This window comes from Rhinolophus sinicus, chromosome 1 (assembly GCF_057876585.1).
Source record: "Rhinolophus sinicus isolate RSI-liver-muscle chromosome 1, RSI-T2T, whole genome shotgun sequence".
NCBI classification, from domain to species: domain Eukaryota; kingdom Metazoa; phylum Chordata; class Mammalia; order Chiroptera; family Rhinolophidae; genus Rhinolophus; species Rhinolophus sinicus.
The window spans coordinates 32,161,565-32,189,276 of NC_142501.1; the positions used below are offsets into that span (position 1 = coordinate 32,161,565).

General features: G+C 35.3%; 1 protein-coding gene across 1 annotated transcript in view; it reads right to left on the reverse strand.

Moving 5' to 3' along the window:
- Positions 1-27,712, reverse strand: part of SLC15A5 (solute carrier family 15 member 5) — a 69,864-nt gene that overhangs the window by 12,763 nt on the left and 29,389 nt on the right. Inside the window, 2 exon segments of the mRNA XM_019744690.3 lie at positions 13,375-13,506; positions 21,521-21,709. Of these exon segments, the coding sequence (XP_019600249.3) occupies positions 13,375-13,506; positions 21,521-21,709 (321 nt within the window).

Genomic DNA, 27,712 nt, shown 5'->3' on the forward strand with positions numbered 1-27,712 from the left:
CAACATAGAGGGTGGAGATTTTTCGTCAATGCCATGCTAATTATATTATAATACATTGTAATTAGCTAAAGTTCACCTAAAATGACAAGATGGTGTCCTGGGTGCGCTCGCTGCTGCTGAAACCTAGTTCTAGCCAGTATGGTAGCTGCACTTTTTCTTAAGGATGATCCTATCTCCTCCCTCCTTTGTCTCCCCTCACCTCCTCCTTTCCTTTCTCCCCCCTCTCCTTGCAGCCCTATTCTTTCTGCCTACTGTAACATAATGAGGGGGAAATTATTCAATTCATAACAGCAAAAAGAAAATGAGTATAAAATGTCTACAATAACTCCAACAAGAAAAGTTCAGAAATGTTCAGTGTACGTATGAAGAAAATGTTCAGGGTACATATGTGACTGAACTAAATTTTTAAACATTGGGTAAATTAAAAAAAAAAGTTACATACATAGATGGAGCACTAAATACTGTAAAAGCTTGATAGTTTCTAAATTAACTAACAAGTTTCACTTATTTCATTAAAACAAAAATAAGATTTGGGGAATACTGATAAAATGATTCTAAAATTCATCTCGAGATATAAACCATAGGAAATGTTATTTTTATAAATGAAGAATAACCATAAGGAGAAGTATGATTATTAATACCTGATATGTAACATATATCACCAAATTGTAATAATTCAAAAGAGGGTGATACTATCTTAAAATCAAGAGACAGCTGAAAGGAACAAGACAGAAAGACAGACCTGAAACAATCTGAAGATCACCTAAGAACTAAGAATATATTAGAATATACATCATTAACTGATTAATTTCATTCCAGTTTTCCCATGGTTGTGGAATATTTATGGTTTAACAAAGTTTCCACAGCATATATCAAACGTATATCAATATATATCATTATGCTGTGATACTTGGTTATCTGAAGCATTATTAAATTATGAAAATTCCACAACCATAGATAAATGTAATAAAATTAATCACAATGAAAAAGGTTGTAGATTTGATTACATATATCTGCATATAGGTGAGTTAAAACAAACTCACCTATAAAATTAAATGTTGAGTTAAAACTGGGAAAATATTAGCAAGGAATATGACTAAATGATAAGAGCCCTAAAGAATAAGGAACATGTAAATCAATAAGAAAAAACTCATGGCAAAGATGTGGGAAAAAGGGAACCCTCGTGCACTCTTGGTGGGATTGTAAATTGGTATAGCCACTAGGGAAAATGGTATGGAGGTTCCTCCAAAAGTTAAAAATAGAACTACCATATGACCCAGCAATTCCACTTCTGGATATTTATCTGAAGAAATCTAAACACTAATTCAAAAAGATATATGCACCCCTATGTTCATTGCCGCATTATTTACAATAGCCAAGATATGGAAGCAACCTAAATGCCTGTACATCAATAGAAAAATGGATAAAGGAGAGGTGGTATGTATATACAATGGAATATTACTAAGCCATAAAAATGAAATCTTGCCGTTTGCAACAACATGAATGGACCTAAAAGGTATTATGCTAAGTGAAATAAGTCAGACAGGGAAAGACTAATACCATATGATTTTCATTTATATGTGGAGTCTAAAAAAATATAAACAAACAAAAGAGAAATAAACTCATAGATACAGAAAACAAATTGATGATTGCCAAATGGGAGCAGGGTTAGGGGGATGGGTTAAAAAGGTGAAAGGATTAAGAAGTACAAATTAGCGGCTATAAAAACAGTCACAGGGAGGTAAAGTGTATCATAGGGAATATAGTCAATAATAATGTTAGTAATTATGTATGTATGGTGTTAGACGGGTACTAGACTTATCTGGGTGATCACTCCATAAGTTACATAAATGTCTAGTCACTATGTTGTATATCTGATACTAATACCTGTATAATACTGTATGTCAACTGTAATTGAAACATTTTTAAAAATTATTTTAAAAAAATAAGCAATTGCCATTAAAAATAAAACAACACCCCCAAAAAGAGACACCCAAAAAAACCAAAAAACACACACAAAAAAACAAAAAAATCAAAACCAAAATCCCCCCCATACAAATAGAACAAGAGCAAAATAGGCAAAGAATATGATTAAGCATTCCATGAATGGAAAAAATTAAAATGTTTATAATGTTAAAAATGTCAATTTCCCATTCTAAAAACTACATATTAAAGTAACAATGGAATATTATTTTTGCCAATCAGATTGACAAAGATCAAAATATGCTCATGGCTGATACTAATATGCTGACACAACTATTATTCTACCACAACAGTATTAGGTTGGTGCAAAAGTAATTGCGGTTTTTGCAATTATTTTCAACCTTTTAAACCATAATTACTTTTGCACCAACCTAATAGAATAATTGATGCAGCCTTTTAGAAAACAATCTGCTATACTTCTCAATAGTCTTTAAAATATTTATCCTCATTGAAGGAAGAATCCCATTTCTAGGATTCTGTTCTAAGGAGACAATAAAATTATACAAAAGAACATTCGTAATTAGTAATATTTATAGTATTGAAAAATTGGAAACAACCTAAACATTTCTTAAGAATGGAAAAGCAAATTAATATATATTCATGCAATGAAATAAGCCATATAGTTATTTAAAATGAACATCCTTTTTTTTTTGAAGAATTTCAAATGACATGTAAATATGCTCATAATACTATTTAAAGGAAGAAAAAAGTGAGTACTTGATACAAATTTGTTTATTAAACATTTAGCAAGTTTTATTCAGATACTAATTTTGTTTAAAATGTATACATGTGTAAAAATTTAATACTTACACACACATATGCACACAAATAGAAAATGTTGAAAGAAAATTTACTCAATAATTGCTTTTCAAAGTCTTTTTCCCCCCTCCTTTGTAGTTTGGACTTATTTCATCATATATTGCCTTTACAGCAGAAAAATTGTATTTTAAAATCATTTAATCAAACATACTTTTGGAAAAATTGATTTCCAAAAATCATTTCTGATTTATTATAAAACAACACAAAAGGGGTGGTTTTTCCATCACAACCAACTCTTCTGGATGGCAGCCTCAATACTATAACATGGACGTTACTATGAAACTATCCTAAGATATTATTTGGAAGTCATAATACCTCAACTAACAATAACCAGCTGATTCTGAACCCTAAGATTCACTCACTTCAGTATACTCAGTATATTCACCTCAAGTATACATAGCATTATTTTAAGTGAAAGCATATTGCTTTTGATCCGAAGAAGACTTCTGCTGTCTCTTTTTGAAGAAAACCAGTATTTCCTCTTTTTACTAATTATTGCTTTATTTTGAATGCAATGGAACTTTGAAATTTTTAATATGTGGCTTTTGGAATCTCTTCAAAAAATAGGCACAGCAAACAATTATTTTTTTCAGACTTTGTTAGATCTTTTTTTTTTTTTTTTTTGTAATGCTGGTGATCTAGTAAACATCCAAAATTGTTGGGACAAAACTGAAATGGATTTTATACCTTATTTTATTTTAGACACAGCTATCACTTCACTATGTGCTCTTTGCTTGGGAATGAAGTCTGCAATTAAAAAGATGTAACGGTTTTTCTCCAGGGTGGATGTGCTTTTGTGCGATGGGAAATAAACCCCGTGCGATGAAAAGAGCTTTGGTATCAGAAATCCACTATTGCTGTATGACTTAGGCAACTTGTACACATTTTTTAGCTTATTTTCCTCTTATATATGATGGGGCTACAAATATCTAACACCAAAGAATTTTTGTAAAGATTTAGTGAAATAATATCTTTGTGAAGTGCATATAGCAAGGTCTGCATGTAGCTGACACTTAATAAATGTTAATTTCTTTCCTTCCTCCTTTCAGTAACCTGATTTAAATGCTTCATTTGAGATTCATAGCTCTCCTACCTGAGTTAATTTTTAAAACACATTAATTTTCATGATACCTGAAGGAAATAATACCTAACAACTATATTCTACTTTGACTTCTCTACATTTTTTTCGTATTTATCTAATACATACTGAAATTATTACCTTCAATTTACAGACGAGGAAACAGAGGCACAGAGAGTCTAGGCTGTTTTCCTAACATCATGTAAAGGAGACAGAATAAATATGTGTTAAATGAATGGGTGAACTGAGATTGGGCCCCAAATCTACACATGCTCAATACTTTACTCTCGTAACAGTGTCTGCATGGAGATTTTAATTTGCATTCCCACTTCTTGGGAATTGTGGATTAAAATGAAGGCAAGTTGCTGTTTCAGGAAGGGACACTGTGTCTTTCAAAACTGTAGAGAAATAGCTATGCATTTTTCACCTCAACTGCAGAGAACAGACATGGGTGATATTTGGGATAACAAGCTTTCTTATAAGGGTGAGTTCATTCTCTTCAAGAGCATTGGGAGGTAAAAACCCATCAAGATAGTGTGTTCTCATGATGATTTCAATGAATTATCATGGAAATGAGTTTCAGAAGAGAGGTAATGCTCTGTGATAATAGCCCGATAATGCCATTAGCTATGAACTGTAATTGTAATAGCATTAGTCAAAGGAATATATCTGATATATATATTTGAGTGTCAACTATTTCTACAAGGTTCTTCTTGTTAATTAAATATCAGCCTTGGTATTATTAATTCAGTATCTAGCCAGTACTTGCACATAGTAGGAACCCAGTATGTGTTTGTGGACTGAATTAATAAATCAATCTCTTTGTGGAGCTATTTAAAATAGTAAAATATTGAATTGAAGTCATATTATGGATACAGCAGGAACTGATTTTGCCCAATATCTACTTGTTTGTACAGTCTTTTCTCTCATTTGTAACTCTAATTAGCTAATGGTATAGACTTGTTAATTACAGAATTTGAGAAGAAAGCTTCTCTCTCTCTCTCTCTCTCTCTCTCTCTCTCTCTCTCTCTCTCTCTCTCTCTCTCTCTGTATATTTGGAAGGAAATAGCCTATAAGATTTACCCCAGGTTACTTTAATTCAAGAGTAGAGCTTGTGTCTTTCTTCCTGTGTCTTGTCGTCTTTAGACCATTTAAAAATCTACCAGGCAGCTTCCTGCCTACCTCGAGCATCTGAATGTCACCGGACAAAATCATACTTCAGGTCTTTTGTATCACTTCATGAGCCCTGACATTAACTGGGTCTTCAACACTGCCAGCAGTCTTCACTTTTCTAAATCAGCTTTTCTTGCTCTTGTAGTGAGTTCATATCCCCCTGCTCTTCCTGTTCCTCATTCTCATCCTAATCCCCTTTTGCTCTCATGAATGACCTGCTGCTTCATAAAGAAAATTGGGAACCTTGAAAGGAGGCTCCAGCATCTTTCCAAAACCAGGACTACACATGCGCTTGTACCAGCACCATCTCCTTTTTCTCTGTTTCAGTGCAGGAAGGAAGTATACATTCTTCGATAAGTCAATTTCCCTTTCACTTACATTTTTAACTTCTCCATCTATACCAGATACTATCATCAGTTAAATATGCTCAAGATCTCTCAAAATAAAAAGTATCTTAAGCCCACATCTGATGCTTCCGGGATAAAATACAGGGCTCACAGTTAAATTTGAATTTCAGAACAACAATGAATTATTTTTTAGGATAAGCATGCCCTAAATACTATACAAATAATTTTTGTGTGTGTGTAACATGCCCAGACTCTTTCATGGGACATACTTAACACTAAAAAAAATATTCACTGTGTCCCTGAAATTCACATTTAACTGGGCATCCTGTATTTTTATTTGCTAAACCTGGCAAATCCTTCCACATCTCCATCCTGCCACAACTGTATCTCTTAAATCTTTAGTGCCAAGTTCTTTAAAAGAAGTGTTTGAGTGTGATACCTTTATTTCCTCACTTATTAGGTATTCTTCACCCTACTCCAATCTGGTGTTCATTCCCTTCTCACCACTGAAATGACTCTTGCTAAAGTTATCAGTGATGATAATGTTGCTAAGTCTATGAATACTTTCCGTTTTTCATTCTACTGAGTTCGCAGTAGCATTTAACACAGTTTACCGTTTCTTGCTTGAAATAACCCTTTCTTTTCTTCAGCGCACGCACACACGTATGTAGATGTAAATTCCCCCCCCTCCCTGCCCCCATCTCTGACTGCTCCTCTTCTTTATTTGGCAGGCCATTTTTCCTCCATCTAACCTCTGATATTAAAACTTTTTAGGTCTAGGTCCTGGGCTCCCTTTTCTCTTCATTTTTAATGTTCACACTAGGTAATTTCATTCACATCTATGGGTTCAAATGCTATTTTTGTGCCAGAGAGTCTCTTATTTATACATCTAACCCAGATCTTTTCTCTGAGCTCCAGATATTTCTATTTGGATGTCTCACAGGTATGTCATACTTAATGTGTTAAAAATGAATGGGTGACAAGTTTTTAAATTTATTTGACTTCTAGTATTCTCCATTTAGAAAATGGAATCTTTGCCCACTGGTTGCTCTTGGCAGAATCTGGGACGCCTCCTTGATACCATTCCTCTCTCTTGCATCCTGCTGCCTCCTGACTCTATCAAAGCCATCACTAAGCACTATTGATTCTACCTTAAAATCAAGCTTATAGCCATTAATTTCTCTCCATCGGCCTCTTCCTCTTTAGTTCATCGCTATCTAGACTTGCCTGGATTACTTCAGCTGTACTTTTCCTGCTTCTCCCTAACCATTCTCTTCCCTTCCAAATTATATTGCATCCACAGTGATCATAAAACACAAATAGATCATGTCGCTTGCCTGATGCCTTTATGATTTCTCATTACATTCAAGTTAAATAAATCCCTGAAAGCCAGTGATCCTATGTGATTTTGCTTCTGACTCCTCAAACTGACTGCATGTGAGTCTCCCTCAGATTCTCTCTTCAGAAAATGTCTGCAGAATATTTTCAGGTGACTGATTGATCTTCTCTGAGTTCCCCTGATGCACCTAGTGATTCTCTGCTTCCAGGCTTTGGTGTGTGTGCTCCCTGTCAGAAATACTTCCTCCTATATTCACCAAGCCAAATACCACTCACCCTCCTAGTGTCCACTTCAGTCCCAATTTCAGGCACTCTTAGTATGAACATGGATGTGTATCTAACTCTATCCAGACTTACAAGTTTGCCATGCAAAGGAAGCTCCACTAACGACATGGGTCCGTGAGTGCAAGAAGAATCTCAGAGCACTGCTTTATTTCATCTCAATCCAATCTAGACCTGGACTTGAAGTTGAATAGGATGACTGAATTCTGCATTTATGGAACTTACATTTTTTCTGAAGAATTATTAAAGTGCCATACCAGACCATCATATCCATGCTAATGCTAACCCACCTGGAAAATGTTGAGATCCCATACAAATCACAATAACAACAACAACAATCATTTTTGTGCACCTCTCTTTATCTGATGCTTTACATTGATTTCTTTTGTCCTCTGAGAATTCTCCGAAGTTAAGTTATTAGTGACACCATTTTAGAGAAGGAGAAAATGAGGCTCAGAGAAGTTAGGTAATGTTCTCAAGATCTCACAGCTCATTAAGAGCTGAGTCGAATTTAAACTCAGGTTTATGTGACACAAAGTTTTGCCCTTTCTGTCTCTTGTGAGCCAGCAGTAATGGACAGTTGCTTTCCACAGTCTAAAGGGTACTTCGGGCTCTGCCCTGATACTGTTATGAACCCGAAGGCCTTTGAGCAGCAACAAGGGTTTCTGTGGAGCCAAAGGTTGAGGGTGTGGAATAAATTGTTTCCGAAACACATAACTCCATTGTATAAGGAGGGCACTGCATCAAATTCTCACTGAGGACCATAAGCAGGGCTTGCCTGTGGGAACTGTTGGGAGCCTGCCTAGTTAGCCACAGAAACTCTTGCACTAAACCAGTTGACAGACAGTAGAGTTTGGGCTGGCTAACGATAGATTACGGGGTAGCAGGCCACTCCTTTTTCTCTTCTGGGTTTAAAATTCTGTCATCTCAAAACTCATGTGAAGTTGGACTTGAGACTTTGATCTGAATTTGAAGTAACACATCTCTTGAAAAATAAAGCATGGGTCTGTGAAATTCAGATGAATACCTTTCCAGATGCATAAATATTTTCTTCTTTCAAGTTTATAGCAACTGCAAATTCCTGTTTTAAGAGTGACTAAATGATTCATGCTGACATGGCTGTCAGTGGCCTCACTAACCACAGATGTTTAAATGAGAATTTTAAAAGATCCCATTTTTAATTTAAAATGATCTTGATGGAATTAAACAATTAAATTCTTTGTTCCTTTCCTGAATCGAGGAGGAAGGACTAGCAGGGAAAGAAGATGTATACCTTGACCTCTTGATTCTGTCCAGTTATCCTTTTTCATTTTGCTTTGGATCTTTCAATCACCTGCACGTCCATAACTAAGATGTTATTTTTCACTGAATGCTATTTTGTTATTTTTACCAAAAGTTAACTTCGAACTCATGAGTGTGAGAAAACGATCTGGTTGCTAATGGGATATAGTTGAAATAAGCAGTTTGACTGACTTCTTCACTCCCTTATATTAGCATTGCTACTTTTAGATAAACTATTCCTGAAATGATTAGTGTAGGAGGATGGGTTTAGTCTTGTATCTTCTCCTTTAAAGCACTCAGAGTTAGAGATCCCAGAAGGATCGGTTTTCTCACTTGTACTGAAAATGTCACTCTAACAGTTATCTGTCTGCACAGTCAAGTTTTGAGAAATCTTTTGAATTTACCGCATTCACACCATCCTCCATCATGGTGCTAAAAATGACTAATGAAGCTTGGAGACTGGGAGACTGTGATAGCTGATTATCTTTTCCAATCATACACTAACACTCACACACACATTCACATACACGAATCCTCAAAGGATTAAAATATCCTATATGCTAAATGGAATGAGGAGGCATGTGGCGTGCCTAAGCACACAGTGATAGCGTTGGTTTCATTATGGTCGGCTCTGTCAAAAAAAAAAAAAAAAAAAAAAAAGAAAAGAAAAAGGTCTGGTTGTTTGACTAAATAGGCTGATCTTGTTTTGAGCCAAATGGGCCACTGTCATATATGACTTAATTTGTATTTAAAATAATCTTTGACATGAAAATTTTCAAGTGCTTTATTTAATTTTATCTTCTTATCATCTCTGAGAAAAGTGAAGTGCAGCATTTCCTTTTTGAAATAAGAAGAAACAATCTTAGAGCAATGATGGTGACTTACCCAAAGTCAGGTGTAAGGTCAAAGGATCCCTTTCTTTTAAGGGCCCTAATTAGTCCCTATAAGTCAGTATAGGGTCACTAGAAGCAAATCACCCTAGAAGCAAATCATCTAAATGAACATCATTTCCTGTCTTGATGAATGTTACACTGATAGCTTAAGGGACTGTCATAAACACCGCCATATCTTCTTTCAAGAAAAACATATGACAGCGTGTCCTGTGATGTCATTCAAGGAATGATGGAAAAGTGTGTGGGCTGAATGATAGTTATTAAGTGAAGTGGGAACTGATTAAATCTAAAAGGGAAGGATTAGTTGATTGTCATTAACTTGCAGTGAGGTCCTTGGGAATTTTCTGTAGGTTCTATTTTTGGTCCTGTCCAATTCAACAATGTATCAATTACCTGGAAGAAGTCTAGGTACTTGCTTACTAAATTTGCAGATGACACAAAGCTAGTAAAACAGCGAAGTTTCAATGGATGACAGAATCAAGATGTAAAAATGTGTTATTTAGGATGATAGGCTCACATTTATTAAGGTTAAGATAAATTCCTGCATTTAATTAGGAAAAAACTATAATAAAATGAATGGAACTGAATAAAGAGCAGCTGTTAAAAATAGAAAAAGCTTCAGGTTTTAATTGACCATAAATATGATGCAACTACTGAAAAACTCAACATAATCCATGCTGGAATTCAGAGAGACAGAGAGTCTAAGAGAGAAATCGAGAGACCAAGAGACGGAGAGACCAGGTTGATAAAAGTGATATATTCTGGTTGTGCCCATCTTGAGTATTGTGTTTGATTCTGCAAACCATATTTTAAGAACGATACTGACAAATTGTTGCTTGTTTAATAGATGGAGGGGGCTTTTAGAGTGAAAAGTCTGGTAATCAAGCAATGTGGAAAAAGTCAGAGTGGTTTGTCTATGAGATAGAAGGGAATTATGATAGCAATCTTTACTGAGTGCTTACCATGTGTATTAATTAGTTAACCCTTAGAACAAGATGATGGATTATTTATTGGCATTATTTATTATTTATTGGAGACTGAGGACACATAGCTAGACTACCTGGATTCAACTCCAGAACCTACTCTCTTAACACTTTGCCACATTATTTCTCCAAATATTTATCAAATTTTTGAAGAATTGCTATGTGGAGAGAACATTAGACTTATTTTGTGGAACATCATTCTCAATAGATGGGCAGACTCAGGTTATATTTCAAAGTAGAGAATTTTTCTAGGTACTAGAAGATGCTAGTACATCTACTAATTTTTGGTACAGTGTTAGACTAGACAACCTCTAAGGTAACATCCAACGGTAGGATTCTAGCTTATTGGGATATGATTTGATATAACATAGTATTATTATGAAAAGAAAAACAAACCTTAAAAGAAGTATGTTAAATTAATTAGTGCTAATTTATATGATGCTCTCTTGAATACAAGTTTAGAGACTGCCCCACTGCCCATCTCATTTTACTAAGATGCCTTCATCATATGTCCTTAGTAAACCTTCTTTCATGGGCAACAAACTCTGCCAGAATTATATAAAATTTGTTTATCCATCTTTTAGTTTATCCAGGGTATTATCAATAACATCTTATATGCAGAACCCCATCCAAGGAAGTTGTATTGCAGAAGTAACAAATATTATTAAAAAGCCATTACTTAGGGTGACCCCTAATAGCTGTTTGATGTGTTGAAATCAATGTTGATACGGGTTTCAGAACACTGAGCGGTCAGATAGTAGTTGTGATGACTGGAGCCCTTCACTTTCTTTTCTTCCCCCTTAATTGTTACATTTAAAAAACAAGGATCATAATATCACCTTTATAAGGTTGTTGTAGTAAATGCAGTCATGTGTGTAACAGCTGCTACCATACTATGCAAATTCACAATAAAAATTTAGGTTTTGAGTGAAACAGTTGTGTGTAATAAAGAAATGCTTGGCCAAGTCCCTGGTTCCTGGGAGGTAAAAACTCTAAACCCTTTGAATTTCCTGATTGGAATATCTTTGTTGTTCATGGTGAGCCTTCTTCAAGCCCCACCTGATGGTTTATGCCAAAGAAATGATTCAGAATAGGGGCTGGACAGCCAGGAAGACAAACCGTGTGATTAGAGGATTGAGACTTTGAGACTCTTGATATCAGCTCAATTTCTGGAGAGGGAAGAGATGCTGGGGATTAAGTTCAACCAAATAGCCAATGATTTAGTCAATGCTACCTACATAATAAAGCCTCAGTAAAAACCCTGATGCTCAGATGAGTTTCCCTGGTGGCCATACTCCGCATACTGTCACACACTCATGTGCCAGTTAGGTACTGCATCTTTGAGGATGACGGAAGTTTTACTTTGGGAACCTTCCGAGAGCTTGTTCTAGGTGCCTCTCCTTTCAACTTGTTTTGTATTCTTTTGCTATCAGAAAGCTGTAATCATAAGTATTCTATTTTCCTGAGTTCTGTGGGGCATTCTAGCAAATTATAAAATCCGAAGAACTCTGCAGGGGACCTCCAAATTTATAGTTAGCTTATCAAAAGTGATGACAGTCCTGGGGACATCCGAACTTGTGGCTGATGTCTAACGTGAGGAACAACCTTGTGGAGACCTATCCAGTGACACTGGTTTGGCCTAACATTTAGATTTATATGAAAGATAAACTGGTAGTAATATTTGACTCTGCAGTTCCTCTAGACTATGTCAAATGGGGTTTGATTGTAGAACTTTGGGTTTTTAGCAAATCTTCAGAAACATTTTCACTGAGTAATGAGAAGAAAAGAATCATGTTCAACACCTAAGATATTTTAGGTAGAGATATAGGTAAAACTTTTCCAGGCTATCTTATAAGACCCTCACACCAATGCTTTGTTCCTTGTTTACATATAAAGAATCTAATCAACCAGAGAAGTCAACAACTTGTCACAGTTTACACAGTTAGTTCTGGCAGCTTAGATTTGAGCCCTTTGAGAATTGCCACTATATCTCACGTAATTCAGTGTAGCTCAGGGCCTGGCATATAGTAAGTATCCACTACATGTTTTTGCTTAACTTGCTCAGTTAACTAAGAAAAAGGCAGGGCTCGATCTTGTTAATAATCAATCATGGGTTGTAGATTTGTTCCCTAAAACTCTAGTATACTTACCATTGCATTTATCACTCTTAACTTTATTGCTTCCCTAAGACCCTGGAAATTTTATGGGTGTTTGGAAGTGTTTATTCTGCTTGCCATGGTACCCTCAGTGCCCATATGGTACCTGGAACAGAGTGGGTCCTTAATATATTTCTAGAATGGAGATCTACTGTTAAAAGGTGTCTCTCATTTATAAAACTTGAATTACTGTAGTTTGTAAGTAAATAAATTAAATTTTTTGGTTTCAAGAGAACATAAACCAACACTTTCTTTACATTATTTTAAGTATACAACCATAAGTATTTTTGAAAGTAGAGAGGAATAAGTTTGTGGTATTCTCCATAAAATAAGCAAAAGTAAATTTTAAAAAGTTTTAAACGATATTACCATCTTAGAACAAAGAAGGGAAAAAAGCCTCTAGATTTAAAATACAGCCAAAGACATTTCACTGTGACAGCTAATCATTATTGTTATCTTGTTTGATTTTTCTACCAGCACATGTAAGAGTAGCACTTTTTATGTTTGCATGTGAATTTTTCAGTTTGGTTGCATCGCGTGACCAAAATATCTATGGGGAAAATTTTCCAAGATCATTTGTTATTCGACACACAGTTTCTCTTTGGTTGCATAGACAAGATTTCTGGCAAATCATAAGGAAAAAAGATCATCCAGATACCTCATTCTCCCATATTTATACAGGACTTACTTTTCTAAGGATTATCTATGCCAGCCATGAGGTATTGAATATGGCCTCACTGAAAGACCTAATAAGAATATAATGGCTAGTTTGTTTAAAAATACACTAAAGAAAGACAGCAGGCAGGGTCTCATTAGTAGTGACATTCTGTAATTACCTCCTCCTATCAAAAGAAAAACAAGTCCCAGAAATTAATGAATACAGCAGAGTCTATTTCCTATCTTAATTCTATCTTAATTGCAAAAGTGGATCAATTAAAAAAAAAAGAGTACACTGGAAAAGCCCCTCTTTTTAAGGTTTAGTCTCCCAATTCTCTAGTCATCAAATCAATATATATAAGCATACTGTAAACCTATTTTTACCTTCAGAGATGAGATATACCAACTCTACCAGCAGTGTCCCAGTGAAACAGCCAAATCCGTTGAACAGTGTCAAAAGATTCATAAAGTTTCCTCTCATGGTACTTGGAACAAATCTGTATGATATTACAGAGACTGAGAGAAAAAGAGAAAATCAGAATTTAGAACATTCTCTCTAACATAGTTTCACAGATATATTCAAGTTAGTCTTGATGATACCTCAAAGAAAATTTACTGATACAGTTAAAATTTGGGTTGGACTTTGCTAAAATTACTACCGTAAGATATATTATGATCTTAAAATTTATAGACATCTACAGGAATAAAATATGGCAAAATATATCCTGTACAGTTACCATAAAATTTTGATCACTTGGTGGTTGAGTTTCCCAATATATTCACCCAAATTTCATCCCCACTTGAATATTTCTTATGAATTTTGGATTGAAGTGAGGCTTGTCCTAGATGATATCATGACAATCTATCAATATAGTCTGTAGTTCTATGATTCTATGTCAACCATTAGGTTCTCTACAGAAAACTCGAATTTATCACATAAAATTAGCATGGAAGTTAAGAGCATGGGCTCTGAAGTTAGACAGGATTGTGCTAAAACCCCAGGTCCACCATTTACTACCTCTCTGAATTGAGGTAAGTTATTTAAACTTTTCAAGCCTCAATGTCCTTCTCTATAAAGTGGGAATCATCATTACACATTTACAGAGGCATTGTGATTCTTACTTGCTATAATATATGTAACGTGCTTATTACAATGCTGACTTGTAGGAACTAAATAATGTTAACTATTTTAACAATATTAATTTTACTAAAGTAAATAGCTCTAACTTGTGCAATACACTGTGCAAAGCCCTTTATGTGCATTTAAATCGTCCCATTTAAGGAGAGGGTTCCTAGAGGCAATAGCTTAAGCACTGGGTCTCTAAAATAGTTACATTTTTCATCCCAAGTCATTGTCGGGGTAATAGTAATGATGGTGGAAAGAGGTTGAAAGAAAATCATGGGAGAATTTTTTTTTTAATTTCAATTAAAATTGGTCTTGCCAATCATTTTGTGATCTAACTCTAAAAGCAAGGGCGGCAAAAGCAAAAATAAACAAGTGTCATTTTATCAAACTAAAAAGCTTCTGCACAGCAAAGAAAACTAACAAAATGAAAAAGTAGACTACTGAATGGGAGAAAATATTTGCAAATCATATATCTGATAAAGGGTTAAGTACCAAAACATATAAAGAACTCATACACCTCAATAGCAAAAAACAAAACAAAACAAAACAAAAAACCCCAAACAATCCAGTTAAAAAATGGGCAGAGGATCTGATTAGACATTTTAAAGAAGACATGAATGACCAACAGGTACATGAAAACATGCTCAACATCACTAATCATCAGAGAAATGCAAATCAAAACCACAATGTGATATTACCTCACACCTATTAGATTAGCTATTATCAAAAAGATAAGAAATAACAAGTGTTGGGAAGGATGTGGAGAAAAGGGAACTCTAGTGTACTGTTGGTGGGAATGTAAATTGGTGCAATCACCATGGAAAACAGTATGGATGTTCCTCAAAAAATTAAAAATAGAACTACCTTATAACCCAGCAATTCGACTTCTGGGTATTTAATCTGAAGGAAATGAAAACACTAACTCAAAAAGATATACATGGAAACAACTTAAGTGTCCATCAGTGGATGAATGCATAAAGAAGATGTGTTTGTGTGTGTGTGTGTGTGTATATGCCATAAAAAAGAATGAAATGTTGCCATTTGTTTCAACATAGATGAACCTTGAGGGTATTAAGCTAAGTGAAATAAGTGCAACAGAGAAAGGTAAATACTGTATGATTCCACTACATGTGGAATCTAAAAAACAAAGCTCATAGATACAGAGAACAGAATGTTGGTTGCTTGCGGGGGGGCGGGGGGGGGAATGGGGGTGTTGGAGAGCTGGGTGGAACAGGTGAAGGCTATCAAGAGGTACAAACTTCCAGTTATAAAATAAATAAGTAATGGGTATGTAATATACAGCATGGTGACTAGAGTCAGTAATTTTGTAGTACATATTTGAAAGTTGTCAAGAAAGTAAATCTTAAAAGTTCTCATAAAAAAAACCCCACCAAAATTTGTAACCTTGTATAGTGACTGATGGTAAATAGACTTATTGCTGTGATCATTTTGCAGGGTATACAAATATTGAATCAGTAGTTTGTATACCTGAAACAAATATGTTATATATCAATTATACATCAATAAAAAAGAAAAATTCAATTAAAACATTTTTTTGATATCAGAAATAGATGAAAATAAGTATATATGATTTTGTACATACAATAGTAACATAACTATATTAAAATATGCATGACCATCTTAGGCATACTTGCTAAAATATTTACGATATTTATTATAATATGATATCTGGGATTTGCTTCAAAATTATATAGCAAGGAGGAATGGGGTATGCAAATGAGGATAGAGATGAAACAAGTTTGGCTGTGAGTTGAAAATTGTTGAAGCTGGAACACGGGTACACAGGAGTTTATGATACTAATTTCTCTATTTTGTATATGCATGGTAAAAAGTTGCAAGAAAACATTAAATAACAGAAACAGTTTTAGCTTTGAGTGGTTGAATTATTGGGTTTTAATTTTTCTGCTCCTTACTCTTTTGTACTTTGCATATTTTTCTACAATGAGAGATCATAAATATACATTAAAGCTCATTTAAAAAAGAAAAGTGGTGATAGAAAACTGACATACTGTAAACACTAAACCTTTAATTTCCTTCTCTATAAGAAGAAAGAGATGTTATCTCCTCCCTTCCCTTTCAGGAAAATTTCACCCCAGTTTGCCTATCATACTTTACCCCAGTAAATGTATCTGCCGAGCACTTTTCAACCAACTTACTAATGTAAATATATGTACGTTCCTTCCTGTGTTTAACCTTTCTGCTTTGCTTTCTGTGTGTCCTTCACATGTTTTTATTTATCCTCCAATAAACATTGAAAGGTGTTCTTATGTGTATCGTAGGAAATGTGCTGAGTGCCGGGGATGAGGGTGGGAAAAGGCGTTGTTACATGTTTCCTGGAATTTAAACTCTGGGAAGGCAGAGAGCAAAGATATGCACAATACGAAGGGCAGTGCAAACAGGCACTTAATACCACAAATACTTATTGGAGATGCAGATGATGATAGTGATAAATAGAAAACTGTGGAGACAGGCTTTAAATATTGGTGACAAGGGGCTCTGGGTACCCCGGCTTTCTTGTGCAGTGCAAATTACCAGCAGGAGCCTGGAGTCAAGCTGCAAGTTTTTTCAGGAAGATCCAAAGGAGAGTATGAGGGAAACACTGAAGAGGTTTTGTGAAGAAATGATTCACAGTTATAAAAAGGATTTGGCTTATGAACTTTCCTCTCTATAAATATGAGGAGACAAACAATGGGCAGAAAGACTAAGTAGACCGATTTCTTTCACAGAGAAAAGGCAGAACGTATGAGCCCATTATTACTCAGCTAGTTAATTATTAATCCTGTGCTTTTCTCTTGCTAGAACTTCTGGTGCGGTATATAATTCATGAACACATTTTGCCAGCCTCTGCCTGCTGGTTAATCTCTCTTTGGTGTCATGTTAGTCGTTTTGAAAGCCTCCAGTTCCCTTTCATAGGACTTAGCTTTTCAAGTCTTCGGATCTCCATATTCATGCATCTTCTTGCATGTTCTGATCTTTTTCGACTTTAGTAATCATCAACTCGATTTTTTAGGCTTCATGATACTCCTTTTAGTACATTATAGTATAGATATTATCAACAAGTCTGCCACTACTCTAAAATTCTTATTTTACTATGAAGACACAGTAAAAAAATATTCAAAGTGTATGTGAAAGCAGCTCTTCCTGCCAATGAGAGCTGAAATGTGCCCCCAGGTGGAGACTGGTTAGTGTTTGCAAAGATGCCCATCACAGCATATTCAGAATCTACAAACTGTGGGGCCATAACTACCTTCCTGAGGCACCGGGTACTGGGGACTCACTGCTGGAAATTTCTATTACTCCAGTTGCTTTTAAGCAATACAAATGTGTTTATTGTGCTTGGTGAGCAGTTATTTTGAACATGTGGAGGAGAAGTACCACAGTCCCAGAAAATGGAACTTTATCTGATTATCACTTTCAGTTCATTATTCCTTTCTCATGTCTAAAAAGCACCTGATTCAAATCTGTTATCCGATTATATGCCCTAATACTTCTCTTTTGTGCTGTCATCTGCCAGTTTCTAGGCCATTTTCCTCTATTATTCAGTCATCAGCTCCTCTTTTATCGTCACACCCTCTAGTACTACTCCTGCCGTGATTCTTGATAATTTTAACATGCATATCGATCATCCTTCCATCCTGCCTAGTCTTGGTTTCTCACTTCCTTGACCTCTTCTCCAATGTCCTGTCCTCTACTCTACCTTAGCCATTCGTACCCATGGTCACACTCTGAACCCTGTACCCTAGACCAGGGGTTGACAAACTATGGTCAGGTAAGTTTCAGCCCGACACCTATTTATAAATAAAGTTTTATTGGAACACAGTCACACCCATTCATTATATGTCTATGACTGTTTATACACCACAAAGATGGAGTTGAGTAGTTGTAACAGACTGGTGTTCAAAACCTAATTATTTACTGTCTGACACTTTTCAGAAAAAGTTTACCAACCCATGCTTTAGACTGATAATTGTAATCACTCCATCATCTCATCTTTGTGCATCCCCCTTTGACTACTACCTTCCATCTTCCCAGCTTGCTCTCTAATACGCAACCACGCAAATGCTTGTACTCCTCCAGGACCTCCACTCCATTGCTCCTTTCATTATTTCACCTCTTCCGTGCTCTTCCCATCCTCACTATTCTTTTTACCCAAGTTAAATTTCATGGTCAGTTGTTATAATCATATTTGTTCATACTCTCATTCCTTTGCCTATCTCTTGCTTTCTGGAACTTGACTGGCGAAACAATTCACTGCCTGCCATCTCTGCTCCTATATGCATACAGCCTAATGTAGTGGAAGAAAAACCCATAACCATGTTGGCCAACTCATTTTAAATTCCTGCCCACCAACCTCAAGTGACCTCCTAATGCTACCTGACAACATTCTATATCCCCCTAGTTCATTCACTCCCCCATGTCTTAGACAAATTTCAAACCTCTCCAGACTTCTTAAACTGCCAAGATGTCCTCCCCGTCCTCACTCACAGCTCATGGGCTGGCATCCTACTTCACTGAAAAAATTGAATGAGCTAGAAAAGAATTTCCACACCCATGATCTTCTGCACCCACATACTCTGCCATCCAAACTGTTAGCGCTGATGAACTATCATGCAACTATCTAAAGTCAAATCCTCAACTTGTAAGTTATATCTCAGCTTCTCCTCCTCCAGTATTTCCCCTCTCCCTGATCCTATTAATTTCCCCTCTTTATTGAATTTGCCCACTATACTGTGGCATTACTTTTCCTTCCTTAACCCTCCAATGTCCCCCACCCCCAACACTTTTAACCCCATTCCTTTGTCAGCTACTGTTCCATTTCTTTGTTCCACTTTGCTGCAGAATTCTTCAAATGGACTCCAATTCTTTTCCCGTAATCCCTTCAACCTATTCTAATCAGGCTTTTGTGCATCCCCAAACCCCACGTGGAAAAGCTCTTGTCAAAATCACCAATAACCTTCAAATTGCTTAATCCAATGGTCAATTCTTAGTCCTCATCTTGTTTGATCTATCAGCAGTGTTTGACACAGTTAATTGCTCTCTTCCTTGATAGCTTTTCTTCATTTGACTTTTAAGATATTGCTCTCTTGGTTTTCTTCTTTTCTCAGTGGTCACTTCTTTTCTGTCTTCTTTACAAATTTCTCTCTCTGGAATGTCATAATGATGGAGTACCACAGGACTCAGTTCTTAAATCCGCTTCTTTGTCTACACTGCCTCTCTACCTACCCTAACTCTCTTGGTGATCTCAACTAGTACCATTGCTTTACATACCATTGATATGCTTATGACTCTCAAAAGTGCATTTATCCCCTACTTGAATACCAAATTACAGACTTGGATATCCATTCCTTACTTAATATCTCTATTTGACATCTCATTCTCAAAATTTCCAAAACTAAGCTTATAATCTTCTCCCAATGCTCCACCTGTAGCTTTTTGTCATGCTGTAGATGGCAACTTCATCCTTCCAGTTGCTCAAGTGATAAACTTTATTGTCATCATTAACTCCTCTCTCTCTCTCTCTCTCTCTCTCTCTCTCTCTCTCTTTTTCTCTGCCTCTGTCTCTCCCTCTGTTGGTTTTATCTTCAAAATATAAACAAACTTTGAGCATTTCTCACTACCTATTTTACTACTTCCCTGGTCTGAGACACTTGTTTGTCTTCCCTGGGTTACTGTCTCAATTCATTTATCCTTTTCAAATTTCTAGTGAAGTGGTCAAAGGGAAGAATGTTATAAAATGTAGCTGGAGTAGTACTACATTTTACTGTTTCATGCCCTGAACATGTAACAGTAACAGAACATGTAACATGTAACAGGACACATAACATGTAACAGAAACATTTTACTGTTTCATGCCCTGAACATGTAACAACACGTAACATGTAACATAACATGTAACATGTAACAGAGGGGGTCCAAATCATGTGTAGTCTTATTCACCATTTAAGAAATTTATCTCCAAAATCCTACTGTGGAATTCTAAGCAGGGAAGTGATAGGACTCATTTATTAGGAAGAGCATGGTAGCTGTTTTGAAAAGAATAAATTCATGGAGCAGGAGAGGAAGAGGAAGACAAGTTAGGAGGCTCTGATAGAATTTGGGCTAGAGACTAGGCAAATAGCGAGGGAGACAGTGAGACAGCCAGATTTAGATGATATTTCAGAGGAAAGACTAAGACTTGCTGTTGTATTAGGGATGAGAAATAAGAGAAACGAGGGAATCTGGGATAACTCATGTGAGAAAGTCATGATTCTTCTCACACTACCATGTCTCCTGGCGTTTGAGTTGTGGTAAGTTTGGTAGAAAGAGCAATGAGCTATGCTTGAGTCCTGAGTCAGAGTTTGGCACTATTAATTTATGTGAAAGATGAAGATGATGATGATGATGATGATGATGATGATGATGATACAACAGCACACATTACAGCTGCTAATTCTTGAGGGCTGTGCTGTCTATATACTAGACATTCTGCTTTTTCCTTTACATAAAATATTTGATTTAGTCCTTACAACAACCTTCCCCATTTTATAGATGATGAGAAAGGCTCAGAAAGGCAGAATTGTTTTGCTAAGATCACACAGCTAGTCAGTGGCAGAGCTGAGTTTGAACTTAGATCTGTCTGACATTAAAACTATTATGTCATGAAGATAACACCAGATATGAACCACTGTGCTGTACTGCCTCCCAGAAGAGTAATTCTTGGTTTTACAATTCAAAGCACCCTTTCACATTTTACATATTGCAATAAGTCACTGAAATATTTTGATGAATTTTAAATTGACCAGTTTAATTAATATCGGCAATCTAGACAAGCCAGAAAACCCTTGATATTTAATAAAGTTATTTTGAACGTGTCTTATGAAACACTAGTAATCACACTTAATTTATTGTAATTTAATTTAAAGACACTGAGTCATCTGGAAAATTGCCCCAAGTTTTCATTTCATTTGCATGTTCATAGACTCTCAAAGTACATTACAAATGTCATCTTTGGAGGGAGTATGTATGCAAGTTCATCTATGAGTGAAAAGAGGGAAGGTAGAAGAGAAGCGGTGAGTTTTCATCTGAATACATTGGAGTTTTCTTCTAAATTTTAGCAGAATTTTTTTCTCCTTTTGTATCTGATCAAATGGTCACTGCCTTTAACAAGGTTAGTAAATCTTTCATTCCATCTACATTCAAAATTAATAATTGTTCTGTATGTGGTAGAGAAATGAAGAAAAATTAAACTTTTTTTTTTGTTTTTTGTTAATGAGGGTGATAAATAGGCTTGTTCTGAAATGTGGGAAATTTCCAGGGAGTGAATACAGAACACATCACCCATTTAAGGTGTTCTGTGTAGAAACTCAGTATGTTCTAACATGAAATGATACAGTTGTTACTCACAGGCTGAGTTGACCAGTGTTTCAGCCACTCCAAGTGAAATGTATTGAAGAATGAGGTGGAAACAGGGCATGGAGGAAACAATGAGAACTTTGCCTGAAAGAGGCTGTTCCACTCGAGGAAAGTGCTTCCTGTGTATTTCAAAGAAGCCAGCAACCATTACAGACAATGCCGCAGAAAGATTTCCAACAACTGAAGGAAAAGAATGCAAAAACGAAAAAAATTAAAGAAAAAGCCCAAATCAGTGTAATTGGCCATAGTATTTCTTACAATTGGCTCTAGGGGATGTTTCTTCAACATTTTTTGCCCTGAGGATATCCAGGTGTCCCCTAACTGTGCTTAGGCCCTGGTAGGCTGTGGCTGCATTGACTCCATGTTTCCTGACTTACTGGTTACATGGCCTCGGGCAAGTTATTTAACCTCATTACCACTTTCTTCAACTCTAACATAAAGTTAATGATGCTTTCTTTGTAGGGTGGCTATGAGATTTAAATAAAATAATGTACTGGTATTATTATAACAGTTCCTGGTAGCAATTAGTAGCAATTAGTATTAAAGATAAAGCAATACGTTTGAACTTTTATCCTCAGATATGTCATTCTTGATAACTTTTTTAGATGTATAGGAATCAAAAATGATATGGGAGAAATTTAAAATAAAATTCTCTCTTCATAAGGTTTTAATCATTATTTTTAAAGTGGTTTTGAAATAACCCTTAAGCATTATCAGTCTTCAGTTGTCTGAGATTTCTCTAATCTTTACAGAAAAAGTAAAGCAGCTATTAGAGCATTAAAGACGAGAAACTTTTGTTTAGGAAAAAAAATATTAAAGGTGAATTAGCTAAGTGAAGAATATAAATGGAAGCCATTGTTCAGATACTGGTCCAGTTCTTCTCTTTCTTTTACTTTTAAGGGATTTTCTAGGAAGTTTTTATTGAAAATGTGTGGGGATTTTGTTAGTTTTGTTACAGTTTATATCTACCACAACCAGTCCATTTCTCAATTTAGCATTCACATTACCAGACTTAATCCCATCGTTAGAGCAGAGGCAAACTTGAGCTTGATGGAATTTACTTGAAATTTAGAGATAGTCACATTTTGCCAACTTGCATAAAATTTCAGATAAGGCAAATCTTTCAACTCAGAAAAATCAATCTAATGTTTAAATAGCTTAGTGTTTGTTTTGGTTGATAGAGAAACTGGTAGGTATATTTTTTGATTATATCTCAGCATTTAAATGTATCCATAAAGCTTGGTCTTTACCAAGTCCCCAAGAAATGGAAGGCGTGAAAAAGGAGGAAATCTGAATAACAGTTAGAAAATTTGAGGGATTCTGTAGTTATTACTATTTTAAAGTTCCATTAAGGCCAATTCACAGGGAAGTAGAGACTTTGGTTTTGTAAACAGCTCATATGAAAAACATGAATTTCATTATTATCTATCTTTAAGATCAGTCTCAACACATAATTGCATTTATCTAGATTACTTGTCACATTATAGACTCATCAGAAAGAGAACTAATATGTCAATTCAATTTAATATTTATTCTATTCCTGCTATAAGCAAGGCAGTATGCTAGGTGCAGTTGTCTGATATAAGATGAAAAATATCTGTTCTCAGTCATTGCAGGCTCATATTCTGTTGGGGAATATAAGAGGAACTTATTTCTAGTTGGAGAGGTGAGAGAAATCATTTTATGCTTCAAAGGAAAAGGGTTTCAATACGAAGAGCTGAAGGCAGCACAAATCACATGAGCAAAGGCATACAGTTGACAAAGTGTCAGACAAATTTTCAGAATGGTGAGAAACTCAAGTTATTAGGAATCAGGAGAGAAGATAGATTGGGGTCAGATCATAAGAGGCATTTCATATATTTTTAAGGAATTTTGAAATTACTCTGAAGATAATGGAATCATTGAAGATATTAGACACAAGTGAAATGATTAGAATTGTCATTTAAAATTATTACTCTGAAGGCCATGTGCTGGTTGATAGAATGGGAGAGATGTTGGAGGTTGGAAGATAGTTAGGAAGTTAAAACCTAATCCAGGTAAAATATGATGGGGGCTTCAGTTACAAGCAGGGCACCCACTTCCAGAAAATATAAAGGGTGGATGGAAGCACAAGCTGCAACGGATTCCACTGATAAAAACGTAGCATCTGAAGCAAGGATTGAGGAAGCAGATGTCAGTGCTGACCGTGAGTCCCGTGATTGGGAAGATGGTAGTGACAATATAAATAAGACCCACAGTAGACATGGAGAAAATTAATTTGATTTTGAGCTGAGTGAGAGGTACAAGGGGGTAATCTGAAGAGAAATTGTGGCATCTTTTACCTGGACCACAGCTGCTTGTATACAGGCAAGAAATGGGAGAAAACAATCTGTTGGCCTCTCCCTCTGTTCTTGAAGTGTAGCCCCTGACCCGTAGCATGGTTACCACATGGAAGCTTGCTGCCCTGGCAGAATCTCAGGCTCCACCCTAGGAGGACTGAATCCGATCTGCATTTAAATAAGATCCCTGGAAGATTCCTATGCACTTTAAACTTTGAGAAGTACTACTCTAGCATAGAGCTCTCTGAGAACTGATCTAGGAAAAATCCAACGAAAGACAGTTCTCTGGAGAATTTCAAGCAAAGCCCAAATATTTAACTCATTTATCCATACATTTTAGGGCAATGCGTATTTTACCTGAAGAATCTAGGTAACTACATTCGCTTTTTATTTGCTACTGCACTCTGGTACCAGTGAAAAATGACTTTTTTGAAATTCAAAACAAAGTTTGATTCCAACCTAAATTTAATCTGCTCCATTTTTGTTTTTAACTTCTGTGAGATCATAACTTGTCCAAAGCAGAGTGCAGTTTATCAGAATGTACACATTTTAAACCTCTAGCAGACCTGTATTTTCAAGATAAAGCACGTGATTCCAAAGGAGATATTATATTTAGATAAGTAATATATGTTTTAATATTGGCTGTGTGGTTGTAGACAAGTCCATACAATTCTTGAAGCTTTTATAGTTTTTATCTTACTATGTAATAATTTTCCAAATTAGACCACAATGAAATAAAAGTCAGAATTTATTCAAACATTAAGGTTGCGCTTGCCATTTCATACTGAAGCAAGCTCTCATTCTAAAAAATAGATACGTTATGATTCTTCAGTTATTGGCAAAATTTACTCATTGAGAAATCTATGGATTTTTATGGATGGTCTGATGTATGAGTCTCTGATACATAACACAACCATAAGTATGGAATTCTGTTGCATACTTGAGAAATAGCCCTGGGATCCATGATTTTGGCAAATTCCCAGAACAGGAAATTTGCTCATGTGAGAACATACTGGTATCCATAAATCTCTCTCCTACAGACAGCTGTGATACTGTTGTCACATGTATCTGCTGACTTTGCGGAAGATATTTCTCATGTGCTATTAGAATGGAGTGTTTTCTTTTGTGTTTTACTTTTATTGTATCTCTGATTAGTTGTGTGTTCCTCTGTTAGAAGTGAGCTATCCATATTTTGTCTTTTGTTTCTCTTTAAACTACTGTAACTCATTTCAGGAGATTCAGCTTCAGTTTGTATTTTAATTTCTGAGAATGGAGCCTCAATTATTGCTTTAGATAGTGCAATAGATGTTCTACTTCACCTCAAATTTAATTCCAATGTTGATGTCAACTTTAAAAATAGAACCTGGGAATATTAATTTGCTTTTATTAAACAAATGAACAACTGAATGAATGAGTTATTCAGGCTAGATATTTACACGTTACTTCTTTTAGTGTTTACACAGTTTCTCCTGTCAGGTATTTTGCAATGGATATACACTGTGATATTTCTTGGAAAAATTTGTCACTTCTAAAACTGTAATGCAGAAAAAGTAGTTTTGCCAAAATAATCCTATTTTCAATGAAATAATTAGATCCCTGACTCGGTTTTTAATTTATGAAGTACTTTGGTTCCAACCAAAAAAGAAACTTTGTATCGCTGCCAATCATTAGAACTAGTAGAAATTACTGGTTATGTAAAAAGGGACCAATACCTTGACTGGAACTATATCATAAAGAACTTTGAGTTAGAATTTAAATTTTCACGTTTTTATTTTAAAAAGGAAGGTCTGGCATATATTTGAATGTACTTCATCTGCATTTCAATTTAAATGTCATTTAAAAGCCAAGATAATTGCTACCTACTGTGTTGTACACTTCTGCTTTGTGTAAGGCTTAATAACAATCTTAATTAGGCTAATTTTAGTCAGATTAATACTTGTGTGTGTCAGCACTAACTACTAAATGCCACATACTGCAAGATTTTAATTAATGCTAAAGAAAGGAAATACCCATGATGTAAACATTTTTGAACGGAAAAAGGCTAAAATGAAGTATGTCCAATTATGACATATGGATAAATCACAATGATATCACTGATTCTAAAGTTTTGGTAATTAAGGTTAACTTTTAAATAGATAAATCCGCTCCTATGCAACGTGAGGGAAATACAGTTTTGAGAAAACACTCTGAGTACACGAAGCCTTCGCCTTTCACAGTTCTGGAAGACGTGGAGATTTTTTTATAGCTGGTACTGTGATATTTCTTGATTTCTTTAGGTGATAAACTCAAGAATGTCATATCTTGAATCAGAAACCCCTCTTGTGTTGCACTGTTTATGAGCTAGATAAGAAAAATACGTTTCTTTTTTCCTTTATTAAATTTTTAGTTTGACCAGCTGAGTGAGATTTCCTTGTGCAGATCTGCCTCGTGGCCTGTGCTGTGATTATCCATGTCAAACACTGCACATCGGCAGTGTCAGCACCATCTGTCTCCTTAAACAGGGTGGTCCTTGGAAAGGGAAGCCCGAATGTGAAGGGTGTGGGGGAGTCTAAGGAGTAACTGCTCATGGTGGTGACAAAGAATCTTTTCATTAACTTCAGAGCCTTATTGGAAGTAAGGATTCTGAATTAATACTGGTAATTTAACTTCGGTAATCTACCACTGTGTATAACTGGTGAGTGGAATAATAATAATAATAATAATAATAATAATAATAATAATAATAAGCAATGGTCTTAGAATTAGGAAACATGAATTTAAATGGCACTTATGTTTGAGACCTTTGACCTATTAAATGCTGGTTTATCATGAGATTTAATGGGATATGTATATGAAGGTGCCTATGGTTCAAATTAAGAACTCATAAATATTTGTTCATAATTTATATAGTTACATATCACTCACATTTTCAAGGCACTTGAGTTCAAAGTGAAAGGAAATTTTAGTATTAGACTAATTCAGTTATGTATATTATTACCAAAAAGTACTCTAAGTTTGTGCTAACAGGTCCTGGTAAAATGTAATCTTCCAAAATCCTAAGCAGAATATGGGAAACTTAAACAAAATCTAGTTAAGAAGATGCATATCATCATACTTTTTTATATTCCCATAGCAAAATATTATGCAAATAAAATGAACAAGTATGTAAATGAACAAATGAACGAAATCTGGGTTAGAAACAATTAAATTCAGTATTGTGTACTCAGAGAACGTAGCTCAGTTTTTTAAAACAAGTGTAGTTTTTCCCTTTTGCTGCCCAACAAGTCTGTTACCAATATTAAAGGGGAATATTTAGTTCATTAACATCAAACAATACATTAAATAATGCTGTCTAACTTTCCTCTATTCAGAAAAAAAATCATACCTTTCTTTAAGAATAGACATCATTTCAAATATGCAAGATTGGAGAATTGTCCAAAGAAAGGGTCTTATATGTAAAGTGAATTGAAGATTTCATATTCTCTGGAAGAATTTCTAATGGTGTTCTTTCAGCCATGTTGTATAGCATATTTTCCTAAAGTAGTACAATTTAAGGAATTTTTTGTAATTAAGTAATTTGGAAGCTCAGACTGGATTATCATGGTACTTACTGTACAAGACTGGCAAAGTTTTTGGCATTTTGCAATATAAATTTACTCCCCTTTTATCCTGCATTCATTCTGTTTTAATAATATGCTTACTGAGGGTATGTACAATGTCTTTTCTCTTGAGTTTTCAAATAATGCTGGACATTCACTAAGTACTGGTTTTGGGATTTTCACATTGGCAGACAAAAAAGCACTTTTTAAGATTTAAGAATTTTCAAAAACCTATTAATATTTATCATTTGCCTAAACGTATTACAATAAATAATGTTGGGATTACT